The following is a 26,574-nucleotide window of genomic DNA, read 5'->3' as shown; positions in this document are numbered from 1 at the left end:
GTAATCTCGCTATAAATTATAATAAAAATTACCCCGTAGACTCTATATTCTCACCATTAAGTTCATGGATACTGCTGCTTTGTACATAAAGTTTTATTAAATATATCGACCTGTTCTGTTGGCCCTACCAGACAGCAAGCTGTTTTGATTTAAAATCTGACTAATGTTCTCTGAGAAGTTTCAAAAGCAAAAACTGTTGATATTGAACATTAAATAGGAGGGGAAATACCTGATATGTGTTCCATGTAGTAGTTATCTGCTTGTGGGGATGGGAGCCGGGGGGGAAGTAAAGGACATCTTTCCCACAGTGAGTACATTTGTTATGTCTGTAAAGCATGGATTTGGTTTCCCAACACAGCTGTCCAAAAGTATATTACATAAACTAGAGCACAATTTTTTTTTGAAATGCTTCATGTACATCTGTATCTGGAGGTGCTGCTTCCATTGCAGGAAATCTGTAGCAGGATATATGACATTCTGCTTCAGTATTTCCCTCCCTAGTGACTGGCTGCTGGATTCCTAAACCTGTCACTCATGGCAGTCGTCAGAAGTGGTTAGTATCAAATGGTTGAGTATGGATCTTAGATAGACTTTCTTTTTACCTTATGTGTCTGGAGATCTAATAGACAACTCTCATCACAAAGAGCAATGTTGTATTTGCTTACATTTCCCTTCCTGTCATTATTCATGGTGGTGAGCTTGATCTTCTCAGCTGAGACAGGATGTTGCAGCATGGCAACCTGCCCTCTAGCATTCTGCAGTGTCCACATCTGACAGCACCCAGCTCTATGACAATGGTATCCCCAGGCATAATGAAAAAATATGTCAAGGTGATGTTCACTGAGCTATACAGCCCAACATCCAGTGTGTCACTTGGCTGTCTCTAATCCTCCACCACTGGGCCTTTGAGGGACATAACTTCAAAGGAAATGCCCAGTATTGATATAGCAGTCACACCCACCCTCACTTTGGGAATAGACTCCAAGTTATGGCATGTGACCACATATTTGTAATTCTAACCTATTTCCTGGCATTAACTAAGTGGGGAGGGATGAGCACAAGTCCCTCTATTTAGTATTTGAATTTCCTGGATTTGTGATTATTGAGGAGTTTTTGAAACATTGGCAGCAGTTAAAGCCAGTGCAGTCAGACACCCACCTTCTTCTCCACCCCATGGCAGGAAGACAACTATATTCTTTCTCCTCCCAAGACAGACATACGTGAATATTAGTTGATGCTTCTAGTCTCCCTGCAAACAGGTGATAAAATGAAAGGTTGTGGCTATTGGAAGAAGTGTGCAGGTTGGTGGTGCTGCTGTGTAGGTGCAGGTAGGTGGAGCTGATGGGATTCAGGAATGCATATTCTTTTTTTAACATGGTCCAGGACTTGTGCTTTCCAGTTCACTAATTCTGTTAGTGTTTGAACTGGTTCTGACAACGTTTCTGTGCCCTGGCAAGTCATAAAACATTGATCCAAAAGCCTAGAGGCTGTATAGTTTATTAAACTATATTTTCCAGTACTTTGTTGTTAATGCAGCAAGTCCGCATCCAGATTAATATGTTAGAGATTCTTGTCTGTGAAAATCTTTGGTTTTCAGGGGGGATTGTTTTCCTATTCCTGGGAGTGATTCCTGGTAACAAAAATGTTTACTACTAAAAATAATTTTATGTTAGCTGATATTTAACTTTTACATCGGGTTACCAGATAGCAACTGTGAAAAAAGGGACGGGGTGGGGGGAGGCTGCAATAGGCGCCTATCTAAGAAAAAGTCCCAAAAAGTGGGACCGTCCCTTTAAAAACGGGACATCTGGTCACCCTCCTTTTACATACAGTAACTCTTCACTTTAAGTCATCCCGGTTAATGTTGTTTTGCTGTTATGTTGCTGATCAATTAGAGAACATGCTCATTTAAAGTTGTGTAATGCTCCACTCTTAAGTTGTTTGGCTGCCTGCTTTCTCCACAGCTGGCAGCCTCCCTATATTCCTCCCAGTGCCTCCCGCCCGCCGGCAGATCCTGCGGATCAGTGCCTTCCCCCTCCCCCCTGCCTCCTGCCTGCAGCAGTCAGGTGGCTTACAGCGTTTTGGGAGCAGGAGGGAGGGGGGAGGAGCAAGGACTCGGCGCTCAGGCTCTCCCTCCCTCCCCTGCCTCTCGAACGCTGCAATTTACCTGTATTAAATTGCTTGTTTAAAATGTATATAATGCCTTTTGTCAGGCAAAAGAAAATTTCCCTGGAACCTAACACCCCCAATTTACATTAATTGTTATGGGGAAATTGGATTCGCTTAACATTATTTCACTTAAAGTTGCATTTTTCAGGAACATAACTACAACGTTAAGTGAGGAGTTACTGTATTATATTTGCAAGGAAAGTAATGGAAGCACAGCTTCTCACTTTTGGTAGCTAGAGTGGGTTGAAATTTCAAATTTATCAATCAACAGGCCAGAGACTGATGTAAAAGGTGGATGTCCAAGCAGGGACTCTGGACAGCACACTAACAGAAATTCCACTACCCTTCCCTTTCCAGCTTTAAAAAGAGGCATAGATTGTAAGGTCATAAGGAACCATAATCATCTAGTCTGACCTCCTGTGAAACACAGGCAATGGGATTTCACTCATTGATTCCTGCATCAAACTTCTCACTCAGTGCATTTTCCTGGATCTCAATGATAGGGGAAGGGCAGAGAGCTTCATTTTTCTGGCTGACAGGCTTGATGCTCCAGCTAGTAGGTGTCTGGTACATTTTCAAGGCCTGTTATAAGCAATCACTTTATATTTGAACAGTGATGCTATTTGTTAGATTAGCATGCAGGATACTGTGCATTCGTCATAGAAAGCACAGTGTGAAGTTTCACATATGAAACAAAAACAAACCATCTACTAATATCATACACTCATTCAGAAGGCAGAAATTGATTTTTAATCATTTTAAGAGCACAACTAAAAACATGATTTAGTTAGTATTATATCATGATACTTCAGCATATGTCTCTGTATATACATATTTTCAAGGTTATTAGCAAAGAGAATATTTAATTCAGAAGACAAGTATTGAGGTTAAACATATAGTACCACAGTCCTCAATATTTCAGAACGCTGATATTCTATTTTTTCTGTTGTCACACCGGCAAGTATTGGTCCCCTAATAAGTCATTTAAGCCTTAGCTAACTCTGTATGGCTTAACTAATAAGGGAGGCAAAATTCCTCATGATTACCTACCTTTCTTCTGCTCTTAAATATTGCATTCATCTTAAACCTCCATGGCCAGGATTTGATTTAAATCTAAGATAATGTATTTATGTGAAATTACTTCTTGTAGGTTTTAGCCTTCCTATTGATGGGATGACTTTGTATTATATCAGCTTCCAGAAAACTTGATCAGAAAAAAAAATCAGCTTATAACTGGAAAGTGTCAGGAGCAATATCAGTGCACTGATGTGCTACACTTTTCATCTCTAAAGATTTTCTGCATATCTTTTATATTATATTAGGTCATAATGAGTTTGGTGGGCACATCCTGTATTTGTGCACATCACTAAACCACTAGACAGCTCAGCACAATTAAGAGTCTCATCTCTATGCAGGGCTAAGACTTGAAAAGCAATGTATAGCACCAGTCTAGGTTGAGGTGCATTGGCAGAGCTGCACTGAGGAAGCTTGCGTAATGTCTGCCAGTTCCTGCACTATGTGATTCCAAGGCAATGCTGTTAATCCTTCAGCTTCCTGAATATCAAACTCACCTAGTCTCTTTTTAAAATAAATGGAAGGTGTGGTGTGATATTTAGTGCTGAGAGGTAGAATGATTAAATGTCAGTGATTGTACAATGGCACATCGATAAAATGTTTTTAAAATTATGCTTAAAAATTGTCTGTATAATTCCATGTAATATATATTAGTCAACATGTATTTCTCTAAATGTTTTAATTAATTATTTATATTTTTCTTAAAGGAACTCTTGTTAAACTTGAGTGGATACCCAATGACTTTATTCTTTTAGGTAGTTTTTCCTACAAATGACAAAAATGGTGGTATGTGTGAGTCTTTATGAAAATGAAACTCCAGTAGCTGTTCTAATATCAGCAGACATATAACAATGAATTTTGTCTCTGTGTTTAATTTTATTTTATTACAATCCCATTGCTGTAACTGTATATTTTTAATAAAAGGTCCAAATATTACAATTGTGGTTTTGAAGCAATAGCCTGAGTGCTGCAGTGGTTGGAACAGACTTTTGCTGTGTTGTTGGTGTGTTGAAAGATTGGCTTCTAAAAGGAAACAGGCTTCTAAAATTTTCTGATTAATTTTGCTAATGGGGGCAGTGAGAGGAGATAGAGCCCTACTGAATATGTGCTAGTGTGTCAAGAGCTAATCTCTACACTATTTCAACTAAAAGGAACATTTGTCCTACAGGTTCATATAAACATAGAGCCTTATGGCCTCCTCAGCTCTCTAAACTCACATACATCCTCACATAATTCCTCCACTGCCTCCCCAGTCTATTCGGCTTCCAGTACAAAATGCTTCTTTTTATAACTCTCCATGGATCTTTTCCAACATATATGTTGTCCCCTCACAACACTCACCCACTCTTTTCCTCATTCCCTCTGCTTGCCTAGCACCAGCCTCCTTCGCACTTCACAAAACCACCAGACAACGCAGCATAATTGAGAGTCTCTGCTCAAAGCAGGGCTAGATCTGGAAAGAAAGGTGCAACACAAGTTACGGTTCTTCTTCGAGTGATTGCTCATATCCATTCCAGTTAGGTGTACGCGCCGCGCGTGCACATTCGTCGGAAAACTTTTACCCTAGCAACTCAGTGGGCCGGCAGGTCGCCCCCTAGAGTGGCGCCACCATGGCACTCCATATATACTCCTGCCGGCCCACCCGCTCCTCAGTTCCTTCTTACCGCCCGTGTCGGTCATTGGAACAGTGGAGCGCGGCTTAGCTGACCTCCACTTCCCTAGCTACTCGTTTTCTCGTATATAATTATGCAGTTAGAACCCTTTTATATATATATATTTGTATGGTTATACGTGTTTTCTTTGCTAACATGGTTAGTTTAGTTAGCGGGGTTCAGGAAGTAGCCCCTTCCATGAGCCCAGTGCCGGAGCCATGCATGGCTCACCGGGTTTTAAAAGGGGCCCGGCCTGCCAGAAGCCGCGGCCGAAGAGAGATCTACATGACTCCTGTTTGAAGTGCCTCAGGGAATCACACTTGACAGCTAAGTGCCCCATTTGCAAGGCTTTTAAGCCGAGAACAAAAAGGTGCGGGACTTTCACTTACCCCTCCACCTTGGGCGCCGAGCGATGTTCAAGCGGCGGGCAGAAGCGCCTCCTCGGCACCGGACCCCGCCGGTACTACCAAGGCCTTTCGGCACCGACCGTCGCCGGCACCGATGTCGACTCGGCACCGCTCCCTTCCGAGGTTGAGAGAGCCTACGATTCCTGCTGGTGCCTGGCGGCTCCCCGGCACGCGCCGTGGTTGAGCCCCCTGCTCCCGCTGCTTCCGTGCCACCTGCATCGCAGCCAGAGAGCTCGCCTAAGTTGCGTTACCCGGCACCGACACCTGCAGAGGCACCGATGACTTCGGCTCCGTCGATTCCAGTCCCCCAGGACCACGGAATCCGGTGCCTGGCAGCTCCCCGGCTCGCGCCGTGGTAGAGATTACTGCTCCTGCTGCTTCTGTGCCAACTGCACCACAGCTAGAGAGCTCGTCTAAGATGGCTCGCCCGGCACCGACGACGTCGGCACCGTCGATCCCGGTCCCACGAGGGCCGTAGAATCCGGTGCCTGACGGCTCCCCGGCGCGCGCCGTGGTTGAGCTACTGCTCCTGCTGCTTCCGTGCCAGCGGCACCGCAGCCAGAGAGCTCGTCTAAGTCGGATCGCCCGGCGCCGACACCTGCTACGGCACCGATGACGTCGTCACCGTCGATCCCGGTCCCACAAGGGCCGTAGAATCCGGTGCCTGACGGCTCCCCGGCACGCGCCGTGGTTGAGCGTATTGCTCCTGCTGCTTCCGTGCCAGCGGCACCGCAGCCAGAGGGCTCGTCTAAGTCGGATCGCCCGGCACCGGCACCTGCTGCGGCACCGATGACGTCGGCACCGTCGATCCCGGTCCCACAAGGGCCGTAGAATCCGGTGCCTGACGGCTCCCCGGCACGCGCCGTGGTTGAGCTACTGCTCCTGCTGCTTCCATGCCAACGGCACCGCAGCCAGAGAGCTCGTCTACGTCGGATCGCCCGGCACCGACACCTGCTGCGGCACCGATGACGTCGGCACCGTCGATCCCCGGTCCCGCAAGGGCCGTAGAATCCGGTGCCTGACGGCTCCCCGGCACGCGCCGTGGTCGAGCTAATGCTCCGGCTGCTTCCGTGCCAACGGCACCGCAGCCAGAGGGCTAGTCTAAGTCGGATCGCCCGGCACCGACACCTGCTGCGGCACCGATGACGTCGGCACCGTCGATCCCGGTCCCGCAAGGGCCGTAGAATCCGGTGCCTGACGGCTCCCCGGCACGCGCCGTGGTTGAGCTCCTGCTCCGGCTGCTTCCATGCCAATGGCACCGCAGCCAGAGGGCTAGTCTAAGTCGGATTGCCCGGCACCGACGCCTCTGAGGCACCAACAACATCGGCACCGTCGATTCCAGTCCCACAAGGGCTATCGAATCCGGTGCCCGACGGCTCCCCGGCACGCGCCGTGGTTGAGCGTATTACTCCCGCTGCTTCAGTGCTGACGGCACCGCAGCCAGACAGCTTATCTAACTCGGATCGCCCGGCACCGACACCTACCGAAGCTCTGATGACCTCGGTACCGTGGATCCCGGTCCCACGAGGGCCGTCGAATCCGGTGCCTGACAGCTCCCCAGTACGCACTGTGGTTGAGCCTGCTGTTCCCTTCACGCCGGAGATGTTACCAACGGCGAGGGCTCTCAGTGCCATGACAGAGTCAGTGCTGCCTGACCCGGGCACCGCCGGTACGGGTAATACAGTCTCTTCAGGTGACTGTCCCCTGTCAGCACAGCAGAGCGGCACCGTTCATGATCACGGTCCCACAGACACTCCAAGTCCTGTCGGCACGCCAGACACCACTGGCAGTCCCGGTGCTGTTTTCCTCGGTACTGGTCACACTCGCTGCACCGGTCGGTATCCTGTTCGCCGACCCGCTATCGGCACCGTTCCGACCTCTGGCACCGGGGCAGGTACCTTGACTCCTGTAGCCCTTCTCCGAGCCTCGAGATCTCGGTCGACCTCCCGACACCGTTCTGGTTGCGGGTCTGGATCTCGTTCCAGGTACCGATACGCCTCCCGATGCCGGTCCCCGGTGCCGAGTTGGGCAAGGTCCGAGTGAGTCAGAGACTCTGCCTGTGCCTTCTTTTAGTACCTCCATGGCCGTCCGGACACGCATCCGTGTCATCCCATATGCGCAGATTTTATGCTCAGGACCACGATCCTGATATGATGGCCAGCGGGCGCCAGCCCCGAAGCAGAAAGAGGCTTGGCGAATGAACAGGCTTGGCCGCCAGGTGTACTCTGCAGGGGCCCTGCAGCTCGGGGTAGTAAAGCAACAAGCCTTGCTTAGCTGCGATAATTATAGCACCTGAGTGAAGGAGTTTCTCCCTTAAAACTTCCACCTGGAGTTCGCTGCCGTCTTGGAGGACGGGGGGAAAGAAGGTTCCCAGAGCGTCCCTCCAGGCCTCGTTGGACGCAGCAGACTCTGCGGCCGGCACTCTGGCCTTGAGTGTCGCCGTGAGGTGCATTTCATGGCTTCAGGTTTTAAACCTCCGGCCGGAGCTGCGGTATGCCATTCAGGATTTACCCTTTGTTGGTAAAGGCATCTTCGCGGCAGAGACAGCCCCAGACTGCGAAGTCTGGTGGGCAATAGGGTCCTAATGCGTCTCAGCATGTATACGCCAGCGACAAAACGCAGGCCTTTCTGGCCCCAGCCGCCATACTCTGTGCCTAGCCAGAGGCAGAATCCTGGCAAACGGCAGGGCCAAGGTGGTCGCAGACGAACGTCAGGACCCCTAAAAAGCCAAAGTCAAGGTCCCTCGCAATTACCACTGGGACCAAAGACGGACCTTCCAAGGTTCACCTGAGGGCGGTGTACCAGTCGCAGGACGGGATCCCGATCCCGCTTTCTCCTGGCATGGCCCCAGTTACTTTCAGATCGCTGGGTCCTGCGCACGATGGAGCATAGGTACCACTTGAATTTGCTCCAGCCCTGTCCCACTTCAGCGGACGAAAGGGGTAAGGGGTTTTACCCCCGTTATGCCCTAGTCCCCCACTCGAGCACAGGTCTCAGACCTTCTTGGTCCTGCACGGACTCAACCGGGTTAGGATAAGGTTGGAGTTCTGCATGGTATCCCTGGGAATCATTATTCCATCCTTGCCTCCTGGGGGCTACTGTGCCGCCCTGGATATGAAACACGCGTACTTTCGCAATGCCATCTTCCCTCCGCACGGGAGATGCCTCCGCTCTATAGCCGACTGTCAATACTCCCGGTTTACGGCCATAGTTGCCGCCTACCGTCGCTGATGTCGGATATGCGTTTTTCCGTATCTGGACGATTCGCTTATCCGCGGAGACTCTGAGACACAAACCACTCAGCGCGTGGGCATCGCCACGGTCTTATTCACAGGTCAAGGCCTGCTGTTTATTATAGAGCAATCCACTCTGGTCCCCACGCAGAGGTTGGGCTCCCTAGGGGCTATCCTGGTCTCCTACCTAGCCGGAGCCTGCTTATCGCAACTGAGATTTTAGGCGATGGCAACAATCATCTGAGGTCTGAAGGCTTTCCCAACGACCTCAGCTCGTTCTTGTCTCAGTCTCCTGGGTCCATGGTTGCCCGCAAGTTTGTAACCAAACACGCCAAGCTCCGCCTCCGTCCTCTCCAAGTCCGGCTCACTGCCCCTGACGGCGAACGCCTCATCTCTCTGCTCGAGTGTTCATAGTCACCTCTGAGCTTAAGGCCTTTGGTCTTCTAGGGAGCTGGCATTCCTCCTCAATGCCCCAAAAATTGAGAGTAGTCCGCCTGGCATGCCAGGGGTTCCAGCGGCAGCTGCGAGGCCGTTGTATCTCGGTGTTTACAGCCAACACAACGACCAGGTGCTTCATAAGTATTCAGGGGGGACATAGTCCTCCTCCCCCCTTTTTTGTCAGGAGGCCATCCATTTCCGGGTCTTTGGCATGGCCCACTCGATGGAGCTGGCGACGTCCTTTCTCCCAGGCGTTTGGAACGTCCTAACTCTTTGCCTCAGCAGGTCTTTCCTGCCTTACGAGTGATCACTCTGCCCCATGTGAGGCGTCCCGCTTTCCGGAAGTGGAGATGTTTCCTCACACAGACCTGTTCGCTCACCGTGAGAGCAGGAAATGCCAGGTGTTCTGCTCCTTCCAAGATCTCTCCTCGGAATCGATCTTGGACGCATTCCTGATGCCGTGGAAAGGCCAACTGCATTATGCCTTCCCACTGTTCCCACTGGTTCATTAGGTCCTGCTCAAACTGCGCAGGGGCAGAGCGTGCATCATCATCATGATCACTCCAGAATGGTCCAGGCAGCGCTGACATACCACGTTACTCAGCCTGTCAGCCCAGACCTCATCACTCAGGGCAACGACAGGCTTCGTCACTCGGACCTGCAGCCTCTTCGCCTCACGGTGGCTGCTGCGTACCTGAGTCGGGGTGACAGGCAGCCTTCCACCTGGTCAACGTATCGGGCCTGGTGGAAGCGTTTCTTTTACAGCTGCAATACGCTCGATCTTGCTCCTGCTGAGGTCTCGATCCCCTCTGTTTGGCCTGCCTCTGGCCTTCAGCGGCAGGACCTGGCGGTATCAGCGCTGAGGATACACTCAGCAGCCATCTCTACCTTCCAGCAGGCTGAGATGGACGTTCAGTGTTCTCACGCTCTATGGGTTCGAGGTCCCTCAAGGGCTTGGAGCGCTTGCACCCTCGGGTGCGCCGCCCAGCCCCGCCCTGGGACCTCAACCTAGTCTTGGCCAGACGGGTCTCTGAGATCAGAGCTCTTACGGGGGTTCCGCCGTACACTAGGTTTCACAATGACAAGGTGCAGTTATGACCGCACCCGGCTTTCCTCCCTAAGGTGTTTTGGCCTTTCATGTTACCCACAGCTCAACGCAATGGGCGCAACCGTTGCACTCCTTGAACATCTGTGGAGTGCTCGCATTTTATTGTGCTGACAGAACCATTTCCTAAGGTGCCCCAGCTCTGTCCCGGTAGCGGGCCAAAGGGAGGGCTTGCTTGTTTTCCTCTCAGAGGATCTCCTCTGGGGTGATGGCGAACATCCCCACTTGTTATGATTTGGCTCATATTTCCCCAAGCCACATCACCGTGCATTCTACCAGGGCTCAGGCTTCATCTGCCGCCTTGCTGGCTCGTGTTTCTACCCACGAGATCTGTCGCGAAGCTCCATTGGTCCTCGGTCCATACCTTTGCTTCGCAGTATGCCCTGATTTAGCAGTCAAGAGAGGCTGTAGCCTCTGGCTCAGCAGTTTTATTCTGCCACATTTCACTCCGACCCCACCGCCTTTGTAAGGCTTGGGATTCACCTAACTGGAATGGATATGAGCAATCACTCGAAGAAGAAAAGACGGTTACTCACCTTTGTAACTGTTGTTCTTCGAGATGTGTTGCTCATATCCATTCCACACCCGCCCTCCTTCCCCACTGTCGGAGTAGCCGGCAAGAAGGAACTGAGGAGCGGGTGGGCCGGCAGGAGTATATATGGAGCGCCATGGTGGCGCCACTCTAGGGGGCGACCTGCCGGCCCACTGAGTTGCTAGGGTAAAAGTTTTCTGACGAATGTGCACGCGCGGCGCGTACACCTAACTGGAATGGATATGAGCAACACATCTCGAAGAACAACAGTTACAAAGGTGAGTAACCGTCTTTTACGATGTATTGCGTGGGTACAGCTGCACATTGCCTGCCAGTTTCATCACTGGCTCTTCATCAATTTTCATGTCCCATTTGCTAACATATCTTTTCTCCCTTGTCTAAATCTTTTAATTCTCTTTCACATTCTGTTGTTTGTTATTCCAGTAATAACTACAAATCATTATTTAATAACTGTGAGCAGCATATACAAACCTGGAAGCAAAAATCTCTTAAAGCTATATTTAGATGTCTAAATGATAGTGGCCTTATTTTCAGAGCTGCTGACTTCAGTGGGACATGCTCATCAACTGAAAATCAGGCCGCTTATACCAAAATACAGATTTTGGAATCTAACTCTAGGCCATCTGAATCTGAACATTTTGGCCTGTATTCTTAACTCTATAAAATATTTTTGGATGCAGTTTATATGGAAGAAACTATAAAGAAAAAGCCCCTAATCCTCAGTTGACTGTACCAGGGCCGGATTAACTCTCCTGTGGACCCAGGGCTATTAGATTTTGTGGGCCCTCTGTATACAAGTATTTTTCCTGGGAGGAAGTTTGGTGCAGGAGGGGTCTGGGAGGGAGTTTGGGTGCAGGAGGGAATTCTGATCTGGGGCAGGGGGTTAGGTGGAGGAGGGGGGTGAGGTGCAGGCTCTGGCTGGGAAGTGCTTACCCCAAGTGGCTCCCAGCCGCCGTGCAGCAGGGCTCAGGTTGCCTGCCTGCCTGCCATAGCCTCATGCTGTTCCCGGAAGCAGCTAGCTGCTAGCACCTCTCTGCGCGCCCCTTGGAAGGGAGGGGGGCAGTGGGTTACCATACGCTGCCCGCACCCACAAGCGCTGCCCCTGTAGGGGATGGTGCTGGGGGTGGGTCAGCACGCAGAGCCTCCTCGCCACCCCTTGCCAGGGGCCGCAGAGACATGCCAGCAGCCAGCCACTTCCAGGAGCGGCGTGGGGCTAGGGCAGGCCTACCCACAGCCTCAAGCACAGGGCTGGCTTTACCATGAGGTGAACTAAGGCAGCTGCCTCACGTCTCAGACTGTGGGAGGGTGCCACTAGGCCCAGTGTGTAGAAGATTGTGTCTGCTGCTGGTGCATATGTTTTCTCTCTGCTCTAGATGCACAGAGATGGTGGAGTGCTGTGCTGGAGGAAGGAGGGCACAAAAGACATAACAGGCAGGCAGGAGAAAAGGTGAGAGGAGATAACAGAAAGCAGCAGGAGCTGCAGGGAGAGAGGAGGAGCCTCTTATGTCCCTCTCTAGCACCCCCAGGAGTTTGGACTGATTAACACCAGCTTCTCAGGGAGCTTCCTGTTTCCTGCTGCTTCCCTGAACCCACTTGAGGAGAACAGGCAGTCAACTGAAGTAGTAGGAGCCAGTTAGGCCCTTAAGACGCTGATGATATCCCTCACTCAGGCCCTGCTACCAGCCTGCTTATTTGTCCCCTTCAACTGAGTGCTGAGAGTGACTATAACTGGTATAGAACAGCAGTCATGAGTGAAAGAAGAAAACACCCCTCTGGGGCAGCATTCAGAAAAAGAAAAAAGGCAAAGGAAGCTTTTCTATCTAAGCAGGAAGGAGTTCTCCTGAGATACATAGACACAAATGTTCACGGTGAGCCTTCTGGCCCCTGTGAGAATGTGAGTGATGAGGAGATGCCTGATCTTCCAGTTAGTCAGAGTGCAGGTGACCTGGCAGCTACTGCAGGATCCATATCTCCATCTCAAATGGATGTAACCATGCACATTCCTGAAGAAAAGTGTAGGTCAGAGAAGAGTGTGGCGGAGGCGCAAGAAACAGCTGCTGCTGAGTTTAGTTCCTTAAGTCTAGATGATCCAGGACTGTGGGCCCACTTGAGCAGTAGCCTGAGGGACTTCCTTGTATTGCATGGGTCACAGCAAGTGAAAAACTTCATGTTCCCCCAAAGACAATGAAAATAGAAGTTTCCATCTAACACATTACTAGTGTGAAATCCCCAGTGGTGACAAAATGGAGAGGCCATGGCGTATTACTCAAAAACCCAGAATGCTGCAGGTGGGATAGCTCAGTGGTTTGAGCATTGGCCTGTTAAACCCAGGGTTGTGAGTTCAATCCTTGAGAGGACCATTTAGGGATCTGGGGCAAAAATCTGTCTGGGGATTGTCCTGCTTTGAGCAGGGGGTTGGACTAGATGATCTCCTGAGGTCCCTTCCAACCCTGATATTCTATACTGTTTTTGTTGCAAACTCTTTCAGTCTAATGTTCCTGCCACATTGGGTGTTACAGGAACAAAGGACTAGAAAAATCTGGCTAGAAATTTGGCATGCCATGAGAAGGCAGCAAATCACCACAGAGCATTCCATAGGTGGAAAGAGCTTGAGATGAGACTAAGGTTAAAGGCCACCATAGATGATCAGCATCAAGAGAAGATTGCATCAGAGTCTCTTTACTGGCAAAATGTTTTGAAAAGGCTCATTGCCATTGTGAGAATGCCTGCTACCCAAAACCTGGCACTGCGTGGCATTTCAGATCAGCTGTATGTACCAAAGAATGGAAACTTTCTTAAATTTTGGAGTTGATGGCTGAGTTTGATGCTGTATTCCAGGAGCATCTAAGAAGAGTCACCACCCAAGAAATGTACACACACCACTACCTTGGAAAAACAATTCCAAAGGAGATCATACAGTTACCGGCAACAAAAGTCAAACGGAAGATTGTGGCAGATCTGAAGTCATCAAGATATTACTCTGTTATTCTGGATTGCACACCTGACATCAGTCATACAGAACAAATTACTTTATTTGTGTCTTATAACAACAGAACCTAGTGAAAATGTCCCTGCTGTGGTGACTGTCAGAGAGCATTTTCTAGAATTTATTGACATTGTTGATACTATGACAAATGTGCTTCTTAAAAAGCTGGAAGATACGAGCCTTGTGATAGCTGACATGAGAGGTCAGGGCTACGATAATGGTGCCATCATGAGAGGAAAGAACAGAGGAGTGCAGACACGGACCCAATAGTTAAACCATCGAGCTTTTTTTGTCCCATGCAGTTCTTTCATTGAACTTGGTGGTCAGTGATGCAGCATTAGCTTCTAGTGAGGCTGCTAAATTTTTTAATGTAATTCAAAGCATCTAAGTATTTTTCTCTGCATCAACTCATCGATGGCAAATTTTGAAGCAACATCTGGGAACATTCTCTCTGACACTGAAACAACTGAGTGCCACATGATGGGAAAATCAAGTGAAAGCCTATCTAACACCAAGTTGGGAAGATAGATGATGCCATAGTTGCTATTATGGAGGATAATGCTATGGCAGGAACTGTTTGTGAGAGAACAGTGGCAGAGGGAAATGGAATCACCAGAAACATACATAACTTCAAATTTCTGTGTGGCTTAGTGTTGTGGTATGACACACTATTTGAAATTAATGTTGTAAGCAAGAGACTCCAAGATGTTGACCTTGATATATCTGGAGCAATGGAACAACTGGAGAAAGCAAAGTCATACCTATAGTCTTACCAGTCAGATGAGGGATTTCAAAATGTTCTGAAGAGTGCACAGAAGTTGGCAGAGGAACTTCACACTGAAGCTATTTTCCCACCTATTCAAGAATACAAGAGTCACCGAAGAAGAAGACATTTTGATTACGAGGCATGGATAATCCCATAAGAGACCCCAAACAACAGTTCAAAGTTGAATTCTTTAACCAGGTGCTAGATTGTGCAATACCGTCAGCTGAAGAACGCTTCATGCAGCTCAAGGAACACAGCAGTATATTTGGAATGTTGTATGATATTCCAAAATTCCTTACTATACCTGAAGAAGACCAACACTAGCAATGCAGGGCACTAGAGACAGTGTTGACACATATGACATGCGCCATGTTGATGCAAGTGATTTAGGTATGAACTGAAAGCCCTTTCAAGATACATTTCAGCAGGATCAACTCCAAAGGCTGTTCTGGAATATATGTGCACAAATAAGATGACCACCCTCTTTCCAAATATTTTTGTTGCTCTGCGCATACTTCCTGTAACAGTTGCCAGTGGAGAACGCAGCTTCTCCAAGCTGAAGTTAATAAAAACACATCTACGCCCCACAATGACATTGGAGAGGCTGGTCAGCCTTGCAACTATCCCAGTAGAGCGTGAGCTGGCCCAGACTGTGGACCTTCAGAAGCAGTTCAGATCTTTGCATCAAGAAGGCATGGAAAGCACCATTTTGATTATTCAAACAGATAAAAATGCCAGTGTTTACTATCCAGATAAGTTACATTTGCTGTTCAGGTGTTTGAAAGTTAAGTGTTACTTAAAATTTTTGAACAAGGCATTTTAAGTTGTTAGTTTTCCTTTATTGGGGTAGTTCGCAGAAGGAGTAGAACAGGAAGAAGGCAGAGTTGAGACCTTTCAAAGTTTTGGCCCAAGCAAGGGGGCATGCAGGCATCATTTGAGCTCCCTGCCTCAGGTGCCAAAATGTGAGCCGGCCCTGCCCAAGCAGAAGAATTCTGCTGTGCAGCTTGGGCACTATAGTCACAGGTGAGCAGGAGATCTCTCTTTGTGGGCATCAGCTAATCAGTTACCTGTAAGGATCTTATTGAGAGGAGAATAGCTTTAGTTGCTGCATTTCCCCACAACAGTTGCTGCTGCTCTGAGAAACAATGGAACTTACTTGGGATGAAAAAGGAGGAGTTCAGCCTTTTGGGATCATCAAGTTGTCACCAACTTGTGTAATAAAATCTGAAGGAGAGCGGTAGAATTCACCCTGCTGAGCTCCTCACAGAGTCCTTTGAAAAAATTAGGCCATTGTGTGACAGTTTACGAGGAAAGGAGCCAACCTCCTCTCCAGAGACTTGTGAAAGCCATCCTAGTGGCTGCACGTCTGTTTGGGAATAGGCAAGTGGGCACAAAGGAAGAGGGGAGACCAAAAAAGGGGTGAGAGCTATCAGAAGACATAAGAGAACTGCAAGGTATGTGGTAATGGGAAGGAACAGAGGCCACATATGGAGGGGGGAACTAAGAAGAATGCTGAGATGATGGATATGGGGACTGACAGATTAGAAAAAAATGAGGGAATAGAAATAAATTCCTTAATGATAATGTGTGGATTTTATATAGTTTGGCATCTATCCAATTAGCCATCACCATAAATTAGATTGAAAAGCCACTCCTCTGTGCTAACAGTGCTGAATTCCACCACCACAGCATTTTGATTTTCACTATTTTGAAAGCGTGGGAGATCCTACACTTTGCAGAGAATACGCAACACAAGACACCCGGTATTGTCATGATCATAGACTTGCAGTTATGCAAGCTGTGTCCAGTGGGCCAAATTATGCTCTAACACAATACAATTCCTTTAACTTCAGCAGGCTGCATCGGCATAACATGGAACAGCATTTGTTCTATTAAGTATGCAACTTAATCAGTATTGCCAACCCCAAACATTATAATTGTGAAATTGGCTTTAAAATAATGAGATTTTTGAAAGATAATACATTTTTATTCTTTTATTTGCCTTCTGGCATCTGAGTTTTTAGGGACACTTGGGTCACATTCTCAAGCATTTTTCTGCAATCATAAGGGCTAGAAATTTACTTTTTTAAATTAAATGAGATTTTCACCTCATCACATGCCTCAAGCACCTGGTACTTTAAGAAAAACACCAAATATTGAGACATGCAACAAAATCTCAAGAGTCGGCAATACCACATAATAAAAAGACTAGATGGCATGTTGTGTAATGAATAAACATGCCTAAGACAGTTTTCTTCTTTATTTAACCCAGCTCCTTTTATTTAAAAATAAGCAAAATTAAATTTACAAAATTAATATATAATGGCAGCTGCATCATAAACTAACTATTAAACATCTTTGACAAAGCTACATTTGAGTGTAAACAGCCAGGAGGCTTCTGAGTTGGCCTTCATGTTACAGGGGAGAAAGACTATGCTGCTGTTAGCTGAAAATATCGAGTGCAATATGTTTTGTTCTTTTTAATTTAAACTTCATTAACGTCACATATTTATTTTCACACATTTAACAACATATAACTATCTGCTTCATATAATTATATAACTAGTGTAACAAGCAACACATTTCACTTTTAAAAATCAGCAAAAATAGGTAACACTGATGGTAATTATTTCACATTTTACAACTGCTTCTAATTGCCCATAGCCATTTGGTGATCAAAATTCTCAAACATGACGTTTCTTTCTGATTGGTTTTCTCTCTGGTAAAATCAGAAGTGATGAGCAGTCAACCACTTTTAAATCAAATTACCCGCTTATGTTGGCAACTGATGTTTAAACACATGTTGTATACTAGAGTGTGCAATGTGTGACTAGAATATGGTGCTTGTAGTTTTGGAACAATTAAGCATGTTACCAATGACTTTTCAAAAATTGAAATGCAGTCAATATACGTCTCAGTGCAGTTATAAGGTATAGACTTTATTGTTGTCAGAGTCAACAATCCCTCCTCTTACAAATGTCTGATATTTTATTTACTACATGCAACAACCACGGCACACAATGACAAACATATCAAGAAAAAATATGGTGACTAAATTATGCAATATGTCTCAGAAAAATATTGTAAAATAATTAATTAATTTCTGCAAGTGCACCCACTACTGTATTTCTGACTTACTATGTTAGCCTAGTGAATGTTTTTTTAAAAATATCGTCTTTATTAAGATCTTTAACTAGAAAAATAGAAATGACAACTATGCCTAAAGGCTGTGCACAGTGCATTGATAACACTGGACTACAATTTTTGAGAAGTCGTCTGCTTCACAGATAAAATGTTATATTTATTATGTATTTTGATGTGCTGAATTCAAATATGACAATTAAAACAACTGATTGGCTACTGTCTCTAAGATATTTAAGTTTTTACATTTTATGTCTATGTATATTGTGTAGATAGTAGAGTTTTAATGCTAAATTGTAAACCTAGGTCTTTTCGTGTGTTTATGGTTGCTTTACATGATAATATTTCACCTGTCCTATTTATGTAACACTTTAAAAATCAGCAAAAGGGTTATATCAATAAAATTGATTATGAAACAAAAGGCAAAAAACTATTACGTACATAGTTTAGTCCTATTCAGTGTCTACTCGGCGCTTCTTGGCTTGTCTCTTGTATTCATTAAATGGAGCATCTCTTGTGACTGTCCAGCAATAGTCTGCAAGCATTGATGGGCTCCATTTGCCCTGATAGCCTACCAGGAGATTCCACTACTGTAGTCTAGCCCAACAGCTCTGCCTTACTCTTGAGCAGTTCCAAATCCCTGACAAGGTCATTCAGTTCACTTTGTGTTATGAGGTGTGGTTCAGAGGAGGAGGATGGAGAAAATGTGGGTCCTGTGACATTGATGGTTCAGGACCAGAAGTTTCATCCTCTTCTTCTTCCTCGTCTGACTCAAGTGAGAATGATTCTGGTGCATCAGGAACCGGCAGTCCTTCTCCGTGGGGTACTAGGCGTCTAGCTGATGGAATGTTTGGATAATGCACAGTCCACTTTTTCTTCTTTGACACACCTTTCCCAACTGAAGGCACCATGCAGAAGTAACAATTGCTGGTATGATCTGTTGGCTCTCTCCAAATCATTGGCGCTGCAAAAGGCATAGATTTCCTTTTCCTGTTCAACCACTGGCGAAGATTTGTTGCACAAGTGTTGCAGCATATGTGTGGGGCCCACCTCTTGTCCTGATCTCCAATTTTGCAGCCAAAATAAAGGTGATAGGCTTTCTTAACCATAGTGGTTATACTGCGCTTTTGTGATGCAAAAGTCACTTCACCACAAACATAGCAGAAGTTATCTGCACTGTTCACACAAGTACGAGGCAGCAGAGTGATGTAAGCTTCGTTATGATTGCATCATCCATAACTTCTAGGAATAACATGATGCAATTCATATCATGTGTGATGCAATACCAACTTCAGATTGCATCATTCATTGTTTTGCCTAAAAAGCAAGTACTGTCCAAACCCAGTCATAGATTTATTCATAGATCCAGTCAAAGATGTATTTTAGTCATTTCTGGTTTAAATTGAGATCCCTTCCCTTTATAACTCACTTATCCTGCGCCATTCCCCAGTCAAGGGTCGTATATACTGACCCAATAGCATATCTTGAAAACTAGAGCCAATCAACAATTTTAAGCATCATTTTCGTTGTCAGTGACACAGAATTAGTAAAGTTGGACTACATTTATTTCAGAAGCATTTTGGCTGTAGAGCTGTGTAAACTAAACATTAAGACCAACGTTCTCAAGTGGCAACTGATTCTTGGGAATTTGGCTGTCTACTTATATAGCCCATATTATAGGAGTATTTGAATGCCTCACAATCTTTAATGTATCATAATACCATTGTGAAGTAGTAAAGTACTTTGTCCCCATTTTAAAGTTGGAGAACTGAAACACAGGGTCACATGTGATATCTGCAATGGAGCAGAAAATTGGACTTGGGTCTCTACACACACCCAGGATAACACCATAGCCACTGGGACATTCTTCCTCTCCAAAGAGCACTTGAGAGTTCACTATTTGATTTTGAGTGAGGTCTTAGATGTCTCAAAATGGGCAAAAGTGACCACTAAATTTTTGCCCTAAATCTCCATTCAGAAATATGTAAAATCATACAAACGAAACCCAAAAACATCCCCAAAAGACGAAAAAAAAATAAATACCCAAAAGGTAAAATGAATGTTTAAAGATTAATATATGTGCAATTTTATTTTATTTTAATGGTTCATGGGTATGCAGTATCCATATATATAAAATACATATATTGACATTTTGTGCATTTGCAAATATGTTTGTGTGTTTCTGTAGCTAACAGAAGCTGTAGCTACACTACACGATTTCATATATTCATTATCTTGTGAAGCTAAAGGAGAAAGGTGCTATATACAGTATAACAGTATGGAAGTGTTGTACACCCTAATGTTATTCTGGGACAAGATTAGTTTCATCACGCTAACTTTAATCCATTATATGTCTCTTTTCCAGCACAAATGGATCCCAGAGGCATATCTCCCAGACAAATTAAAAGTGACAGTGATGATGATGACCTGCCAAATGTGACCTTAGATAGTGTTAATGAAACTGGATCCACGGCCCTCTCCATAGCCAGAGCTGTACAAGAGTAAGTATCACATTCTCAGGATGAGATAAGTATTGCCAGGGTGTTCAATGGCTAATGGAAGCACCAGTCATGAGCTATTCTGCAGATATGTCATCCGAGCCCTGAGCCAGCATACATGGCAGCATCTTTCAGTTCAGCTTCAGTCCCTTCAGGAGGAGATTACCATCTCTCTCTCTCTCTCTCTTTCTCTCTCCTTTTTTTGGTGTGTGGTCCTGACTCATTGTTAGAACAAATTTCAGAGTGAAATTCTTTCTTCTCCTTTATACAACTGCAAAGTTTGATGTTTTTGTTTAAGGGGAAAACCTTGTTAAATTATTCAGTTTGTTTAAAAAAATGTCCTTGGCTCATGGCAGAACTGGGAGGTCTCTTACAGTGCTTTCTAGAGAGAACTATCTACAGTTTTCCAAAGGAAGAGCATACATGAAAGCAGCAAAGAGTCCTGTGGCACCTTATAGACTAACAGACGTTTTGGAGCATGAGCTTTCGTGGGTGAATACCCACTTCGTCAGATGCATCCGACGAAGTGGGTATTCACCCACGAAAGCTCATGCTCCAAATCATCTGCTAGTCTGTAAGGTGCCACAGGACTCTTTGCTGCTCTTACAGATCCAGACTAACACGGCTACCCCTCTGATACCATGCATGAAAGGAAATTAGTAAAAGACTCCAGTCAGGTTTTTCCATTACTTTTATTTTTCTGTTTATTTTTAGGCAAATTATAACTCTTTGGTTCAATTTTTATTTTGTTAGTGGTTTTTTTTCCATTAAAAGTTTGCTTGAATTGTATTTATTAATTTTATTGATGCATGAGCTTGCTCCATCACCATGGCAGCTAGAAGGTAACCCACTGTGAGGTAAATAAGTATTACCATGCCCGTTTTATAGGTGAGGAAAATGAGGTGAAGTATAAAGATCAACTGGAAGTCTGAAGCAGTGCCAGAAATAGAATTTGAGTCACCAGGTTTGAAAAATAATTTATTCCTTCAGCTGAATAAATCAAAAGATGAAAGTTTTGAAAGTGAGATTAAAATACTAAATGTTTATCATGAATGCATCGAAAAACTTCACTTGGGGTTTAAAGGCACTAGAACAATTAGATAACTCTGATGTTTTATGCTTACTAGAATCAGCCGAAAAGTTGGTAGTTGCAAAGTGATACATTATTTGCTTAAACAAGTCTGAGAAGGTACATATTGGGTGAATGCATTTTTTGGCATAATTTAGGCAGATGGAGTTCATCTGATCCACCCCTAGGATTTTTTTTTAACTTTATGTCCCTGATACCACCCAAAAAAGAGAGTCTGTGCACTGACAGTATAGATTCTCCAAGTACAAACTGCATGGAGAATCAGTAGCTGACAGTATGTGAGGATATGGCTAACCTAATAAGTCATCACATCCCAGGGAGGACCTGCCTCTCAGAACTGAATAACACAGCATGGGATTCCCCAATGAGACTTTGGTTTTGTCTACACTATGAATAAGCATTGTCATTCGTTGGCTAGTGTACACATATCAAGCTAGCTAACTTCTAGCTAGTGCAAGCATTAAATAGCAGCATAGCCTCAGTAGCACTGGCAGCAGAAGCACCGGAGAGCGGTGCTGAATACAAACCCACCTGAAACCTGTCCGTACCATGCCTCTGTGGCAGCTACACTGGTATTGATATTCACACTAACTTGATGAGAACTAGCACAAGTATGTGTCCTCAAGCGGGGAAATCACACCCCTAGCTCATTGTGTAGAGATAGATTTTTATTCACTCAGGTTCCAGTTAACCACAGTAACAGCCTGGCACCAATTTATATCCCACTCAAGCAAAGAGGGATTAAGTTATGGAGAGGACATTGTTTTCTCTCTGTTGCTTTAATTGGCCTCTTTCAATATGCTGAGGAAGTTCTCAGCAGGGCAAGGTGGGGGGAAAGATGTCTCACTGTTGATGGCTCTGTTTGATTGATGATTTAGCCCAACATTCTGGATTTATTGGTTACAAAGCCCAGGACCTGAAGTGCCTAGTATTTTATTTCCAGTTTATAGAACATGTAATAAGATAGAAATATAAAAATAACCCAAAATAAATCTATTTTGTACTAAATAGTGCAAATTGATTAATGGAGAAGAAAGGTCAAATTGCAAATATTTTAATATATGATTGGCAGGCAAATGTTAGCTATTTTAATTTATTAATATTATTTGAACATCTGTAAAACTGTTCAAATAATGAAAAGTTGTGGTTTTTTGGCTAATAATTTATTCCATGATTGATTTTTGGGCGTGGAGGGAGGAAATGTGTTGAATATTATTTAAACAGATTGTGAGATTAAGAATTAAATTAAGACATTCAGTAACCTAAAATCAACACATTCTTGCTACAGTTTTTATTTAAATAGTAATCGGTGAGTTTGCTTCAAAAGCCACACTAAGGAAATCTAATTTGACTGTGATTTGTAAATGTATCATATTTCCTTCATATATCTCTGTCATACACATCACATATGTAGCTGCGAATCTAGAAAGAAGTGTCAGTATATGTACCTGTCTCAGTCAATCTGTTTCCGTCCTTGGATATACAGGTGATTGCCTGGTGCCATAGATCTTGTAGAACATATTGTTTCACAAGTGAGATATTAAGTTTCTTCTAATAATTAAATATAGATTTAACATAATATTTAAGATAGTCATAGAGTTTCAGGCCAGACGGGAACATTAGGTCATCTAGTCTGATCTCCAGTCTTTCACAGGCCCTTAAATTTCACCCAGTTTCAAGGCCAGTAACTTGTGTTTGACTAATGCAGTAAGGGGAACCTGCCATGCCTTTAAGTGCCAGATTGTGGGACAGGTGTTGAAAGGACAGACTACACCCCTAAAGGCATGGCGGGATCTGAATGCCAATGACATTTTTCTGTGCTTTATGGGTCTGATATTGTGCAATCTTGACTTTTTTAAGAAATGAAAAATTGGTCAGCAGGTGCTGTGAATACTACGTGGTGCTAGACAGGAGTGGGCCTTTTCCTACTCCACTTTCAGAAATGAAACCTCATAAGGAATATATATATTTGTCTTTCGCTGTTATATCTACCATAATTTGTCTTTCATTGTGATCGCTGGTGAGTTTGTGTGCAAAATATGGTTGCTTAGTTTAACATATTTGCTCAAAACATTTGTTTAGCATGAACTAATTTTGATGTAACAATGAATTTTAAAAAACAGCCATCTCTATATTAACCCCAAGTGAGGTGAAGTCAATGGCTGCCAACTCACCGAAGTAACTAAATCCACCAGGTTGAGTTAACTCTGGGGAAATTCAGTGAAAGTTTGAAAGGGAATCTACTAGTTAAAGAAACAGTATATGTAAGAAGGGGCTTTGCTTTATATTAGACTTTCATTTTGGTGATCTAAGAATTAAATACACATTTTTTACATATAGCTGTGTTTTTAGATTGTTATCTTTGGAAATTATTCTTCTTCTTCGAGTGATTGCTCACATCCATTCCAGTTAGGTGTGCGCGCCGCGCGTGCACGTTCGTCGGAAACTTTTTACCCTAGCAACTCCAGTGGGCCGGCAGGTCGCCCCCTGGAGTGGCGCCACCATGGCGCCCAATATATATCCCTGCCGGCCCGCCCGCTCCTCAGTTCCTTCTTACCGCCGTGTCGGTCGTTGGAACTGTGGAGCGCGGCATAGCTGTCCTCCACGTCCCTAGCTCTCCTAGTTATCTATCGTTATCTATCGTTATCTCTAGTTCCATTATAGTTGTTAATTAGTTTGTTAAGTTGATAGTTAAGTTAATTAGTTGTAAAGTACTTCTTCGCCGGGGGCTTAGCCCTTCCCGGCACCCGGCACCGGGCTCATGCCTGGTTCGCCGGGCTTCAAGCAGTGTGCGGCCTGCAAGAAGCCCATGCCTACCAGCGATCCCCACGAAGCGTGCCTGAAGTGCCTCGGGGAATCGCACAGATCCGACAAGTGCCGCATCTGTAAGGCCTTTAAGCCGAGGACAAAGAAGGAGAGGGATCAAAGGCTCCGAACTCTCCTAATGGAGGCGGCACTTGACCCGACGGCTTCGCAGGCTGTGGTATCGGCACCGGCACCGGATCGCTCCGGCACCGAGAAGACTCCTCGGCACCGACCCTCTCCGGCACTGGAGCCAGAGCCAAGGCCGTCGAAGTCTAATACTCCGGCCAGGCAGACCCGGCTAGAGCGCCCGGCCTCGACATCGGCCGCGGCGCCGCCGGCACCGTCAGCACCGTTGACTCCGGGCCCGGCGGGTCCGTTGAGTCCGGTGCCGCCGAGCTCCCCCATGAGATCTGGGGTTGAGATAGTGGTCCCATCCACACCGGAGACCTTCGCCTCGGCTCGGGACCTTATTGCCCTGACTGAGCCCACTCGGCTGCCACCCCCGGTACCTCCGGTGCGGGTCGTGTCCAGAGGCAAGCCCATGATGTCGGCACCGCCCAGAGACAGTCGTTCCCGATCCAGGTCCCGACGTCTTGGGCGCTCCAGATCCCGACGCCGCTCGCAGTCCCGGCACCGCTCCCCTCAGCGGTACTGGTCGCACTCGCGGCACCGGTCAGCATCGAGACGGTCGCGGTCAGGCTCCAGTCGACACCGGCACCGCGACTCCAGGAGCAGGTCCCGACGCTACTCGCCGCACCGGTCGACCTCCCGGCACCGAGCTGGTGGCAGGTCCCGGTCCCGGTCTCGCTCGACCTCCCGGCACCGAGCTGGTGGCAGGTCCCGGTCGACCTCCCGGCACCGAGCTGGTAGCAGGTCCCGGCACCGAAGCGGCGCCCGGCACCGAAGCGGCGCCCGGCACCGATCAGGATCACGGCACCGTGACAGATCCCGGTCCCGGTCCCGATCCCGGCACCGATATGACTCCCGGCACCGGTCCCCGGCACCGAGACGATCCTCCGTGCCGGCCCGCGCAGACCCGTACCATCCAGGGTCGGCCCCACCGTGGCCCTCGAGACAGCCGTCCGTATCCTCCCAGACGGACAGCGGCTATGCGCTGGGCACCGACCGGCAGGCGGCGCTGTTTGGTGATCCGCCGCTGCAGGACCAAGGCCCACAACAGTGGGGATTCTGGACACCCTGGGCGTACCATCAGGCCCAGGGCCCCCAGCAGCTCCCTGCTAGGCCGGCGACTGCGGAGCGTAGGGCCCCGGAAGCCTCGTTGTCTCGCCCCCCTCCCTCCCCAGAAGGGGAGGAAGGGTCCAAGCAGCAGGACTCCGCTGTGGCTCCGGAGGCAGAGGCGAGGGCTGAGGAAGACCCTCAGTTAGACACTCTCGTGCCGGGGGTCTCATCATCCTCCTCCCCGGATGAGGCGGTGGCGGGTACCTCCTCCAACAGTCCCCCCCCGCTGGATCTCAGGGCGCACCAAGACCTCCTCAGGCGATTGGCTCAAAATCTGAGTCTGCAGGCGGAGGAGGTCTCGGAGATAGAGGATCCAATTGTAACCATCCTCTCTTCTGATGCTCCCACCAGGGTCGCCCTGCCCTTTATACGAACCATCCAGGCCAACGCCAACACCATCTGGCAGTCTCCGGCCTCCATCCCTCCGACAGCAAAAGGCGTCGAGAGGAAGTACATGGCCCCTTCTAGGGGATACGAATATCTCCATGTACACCCGACTCCGTGTTCACTGGTGGTTCAATCAGTGAACGATAGGGAGCGTCATGGCCAGGAGGCTCCAGCCCCCAAATCAAGAGAGGCCAGGCGGATGGACCTCCTTGGCCGTAAGGTGTATTCGGCTGGGGCGCTGCAGCTCAGGGTCTCCAACCAGCAGGCCCTGCTGAGCAGATATGCCTTTGATTCCTGGGTGGCAGTGGACAAATTTAAGGAGCTGCTGCCACAGGATGCTCGCCAAGAGTTTACGGCCATCTTGGACGAAGGCAAGAAGGTCGCACGCACGGCCTTGCAAGCCTCCTTGGACGCTGCGGACTCGGCTGCCCGTACCCTTGCGTCAGGAGTTACGATGCGTCGCATCTCCTGGCTGCAGGTTTCCGGCCTTCCGCCGGAGCTCCAGCATACTATACAGGACCTTCCTTTCGAAGGCCAGGGCCTGTTTTCTGACAAAACAGACCCCAGACTCAAGAGTCTCAAAGATAACCGAGTCGTTATGCGGTCCCTCGGGATGCACACTCTCGTGACGCAGCGTAGACCCTTCCGGCCACAACAACAACAGCGCAGGCTGTTTTCCCAGTTCCGCCAGCGGCAGGACCTTTACAGGCGCCGCGGCAGGAACGGGAGGCGCAGGCAGTCGGGGAACCAAGGGGGGCAGAACCAAGGCTCCTCAAAACCCCCGCCTGGTCCTAAGCCTTCATTTTGAAGGTGCGCTCGAGGGCGCAGTAACAGTTTCCCCTATGGATCCTTCCCCCCCGTTTTCCAACCGCCTTTCATTTTTCCTCCCGGCGTGGTCCCAAATAACATCGGACCGCTGGGTCTTAAGCGTGGTGCAGACGGGATACCGCCTGCAGTTTGTTTCGTTTCCTCCTTCCCGCCCTCCTTCCTCGTTCCTCTTCAGGGACCCCTCTCACGAGCAATTCCTTCGG

At 47.1% G+C, this 26,574-nt stretch overlaps 1 protein-coding gene across 3 annotated transcripts in view; it reads left to right on the top strand.

Moving 5' to 3' along the window:
- KLF12 (Kruppel like factor 12) overlaps nt 1–26,574 on the top strand; it is a 377,128-nt gene that overhangs the window by 243,810 nt on the left and 106,744 nt on the right. For all 3 annotated transcript variants that reach the window (XM_030566483.1, XM_030566492.1, XM_030566477.1), the window contains exon 5: nt 19,890–20,025. In XM_030566483.1, the coding sequence (XP_030422343.1) occupies nt 19,890–20,025 (136 nt within the window). The remainder of the gene's footprint in view (nt 1–19,889; nt 20,026–26,574) is intronic.

Source organism: Gopherus evgoodei, chromosome 1 (assembly GCF_007399415.2).
Source record: "Gopherus evgoodei ecotype Sinaloan lineage chromosome 1, rGopEvg1_v1.p, whole genome shotgun sequence".
NCBI classification, from domain to species: Eukaryota; Metazoa; Chordata; order Testudines; family Testudinidae; genus Gopherus; species Gopherus evgoodei.
Note: the sequence above shows the minus strand (reverse complement) of the source record. Positions and strands in the feature narration are given on the sequence as shown.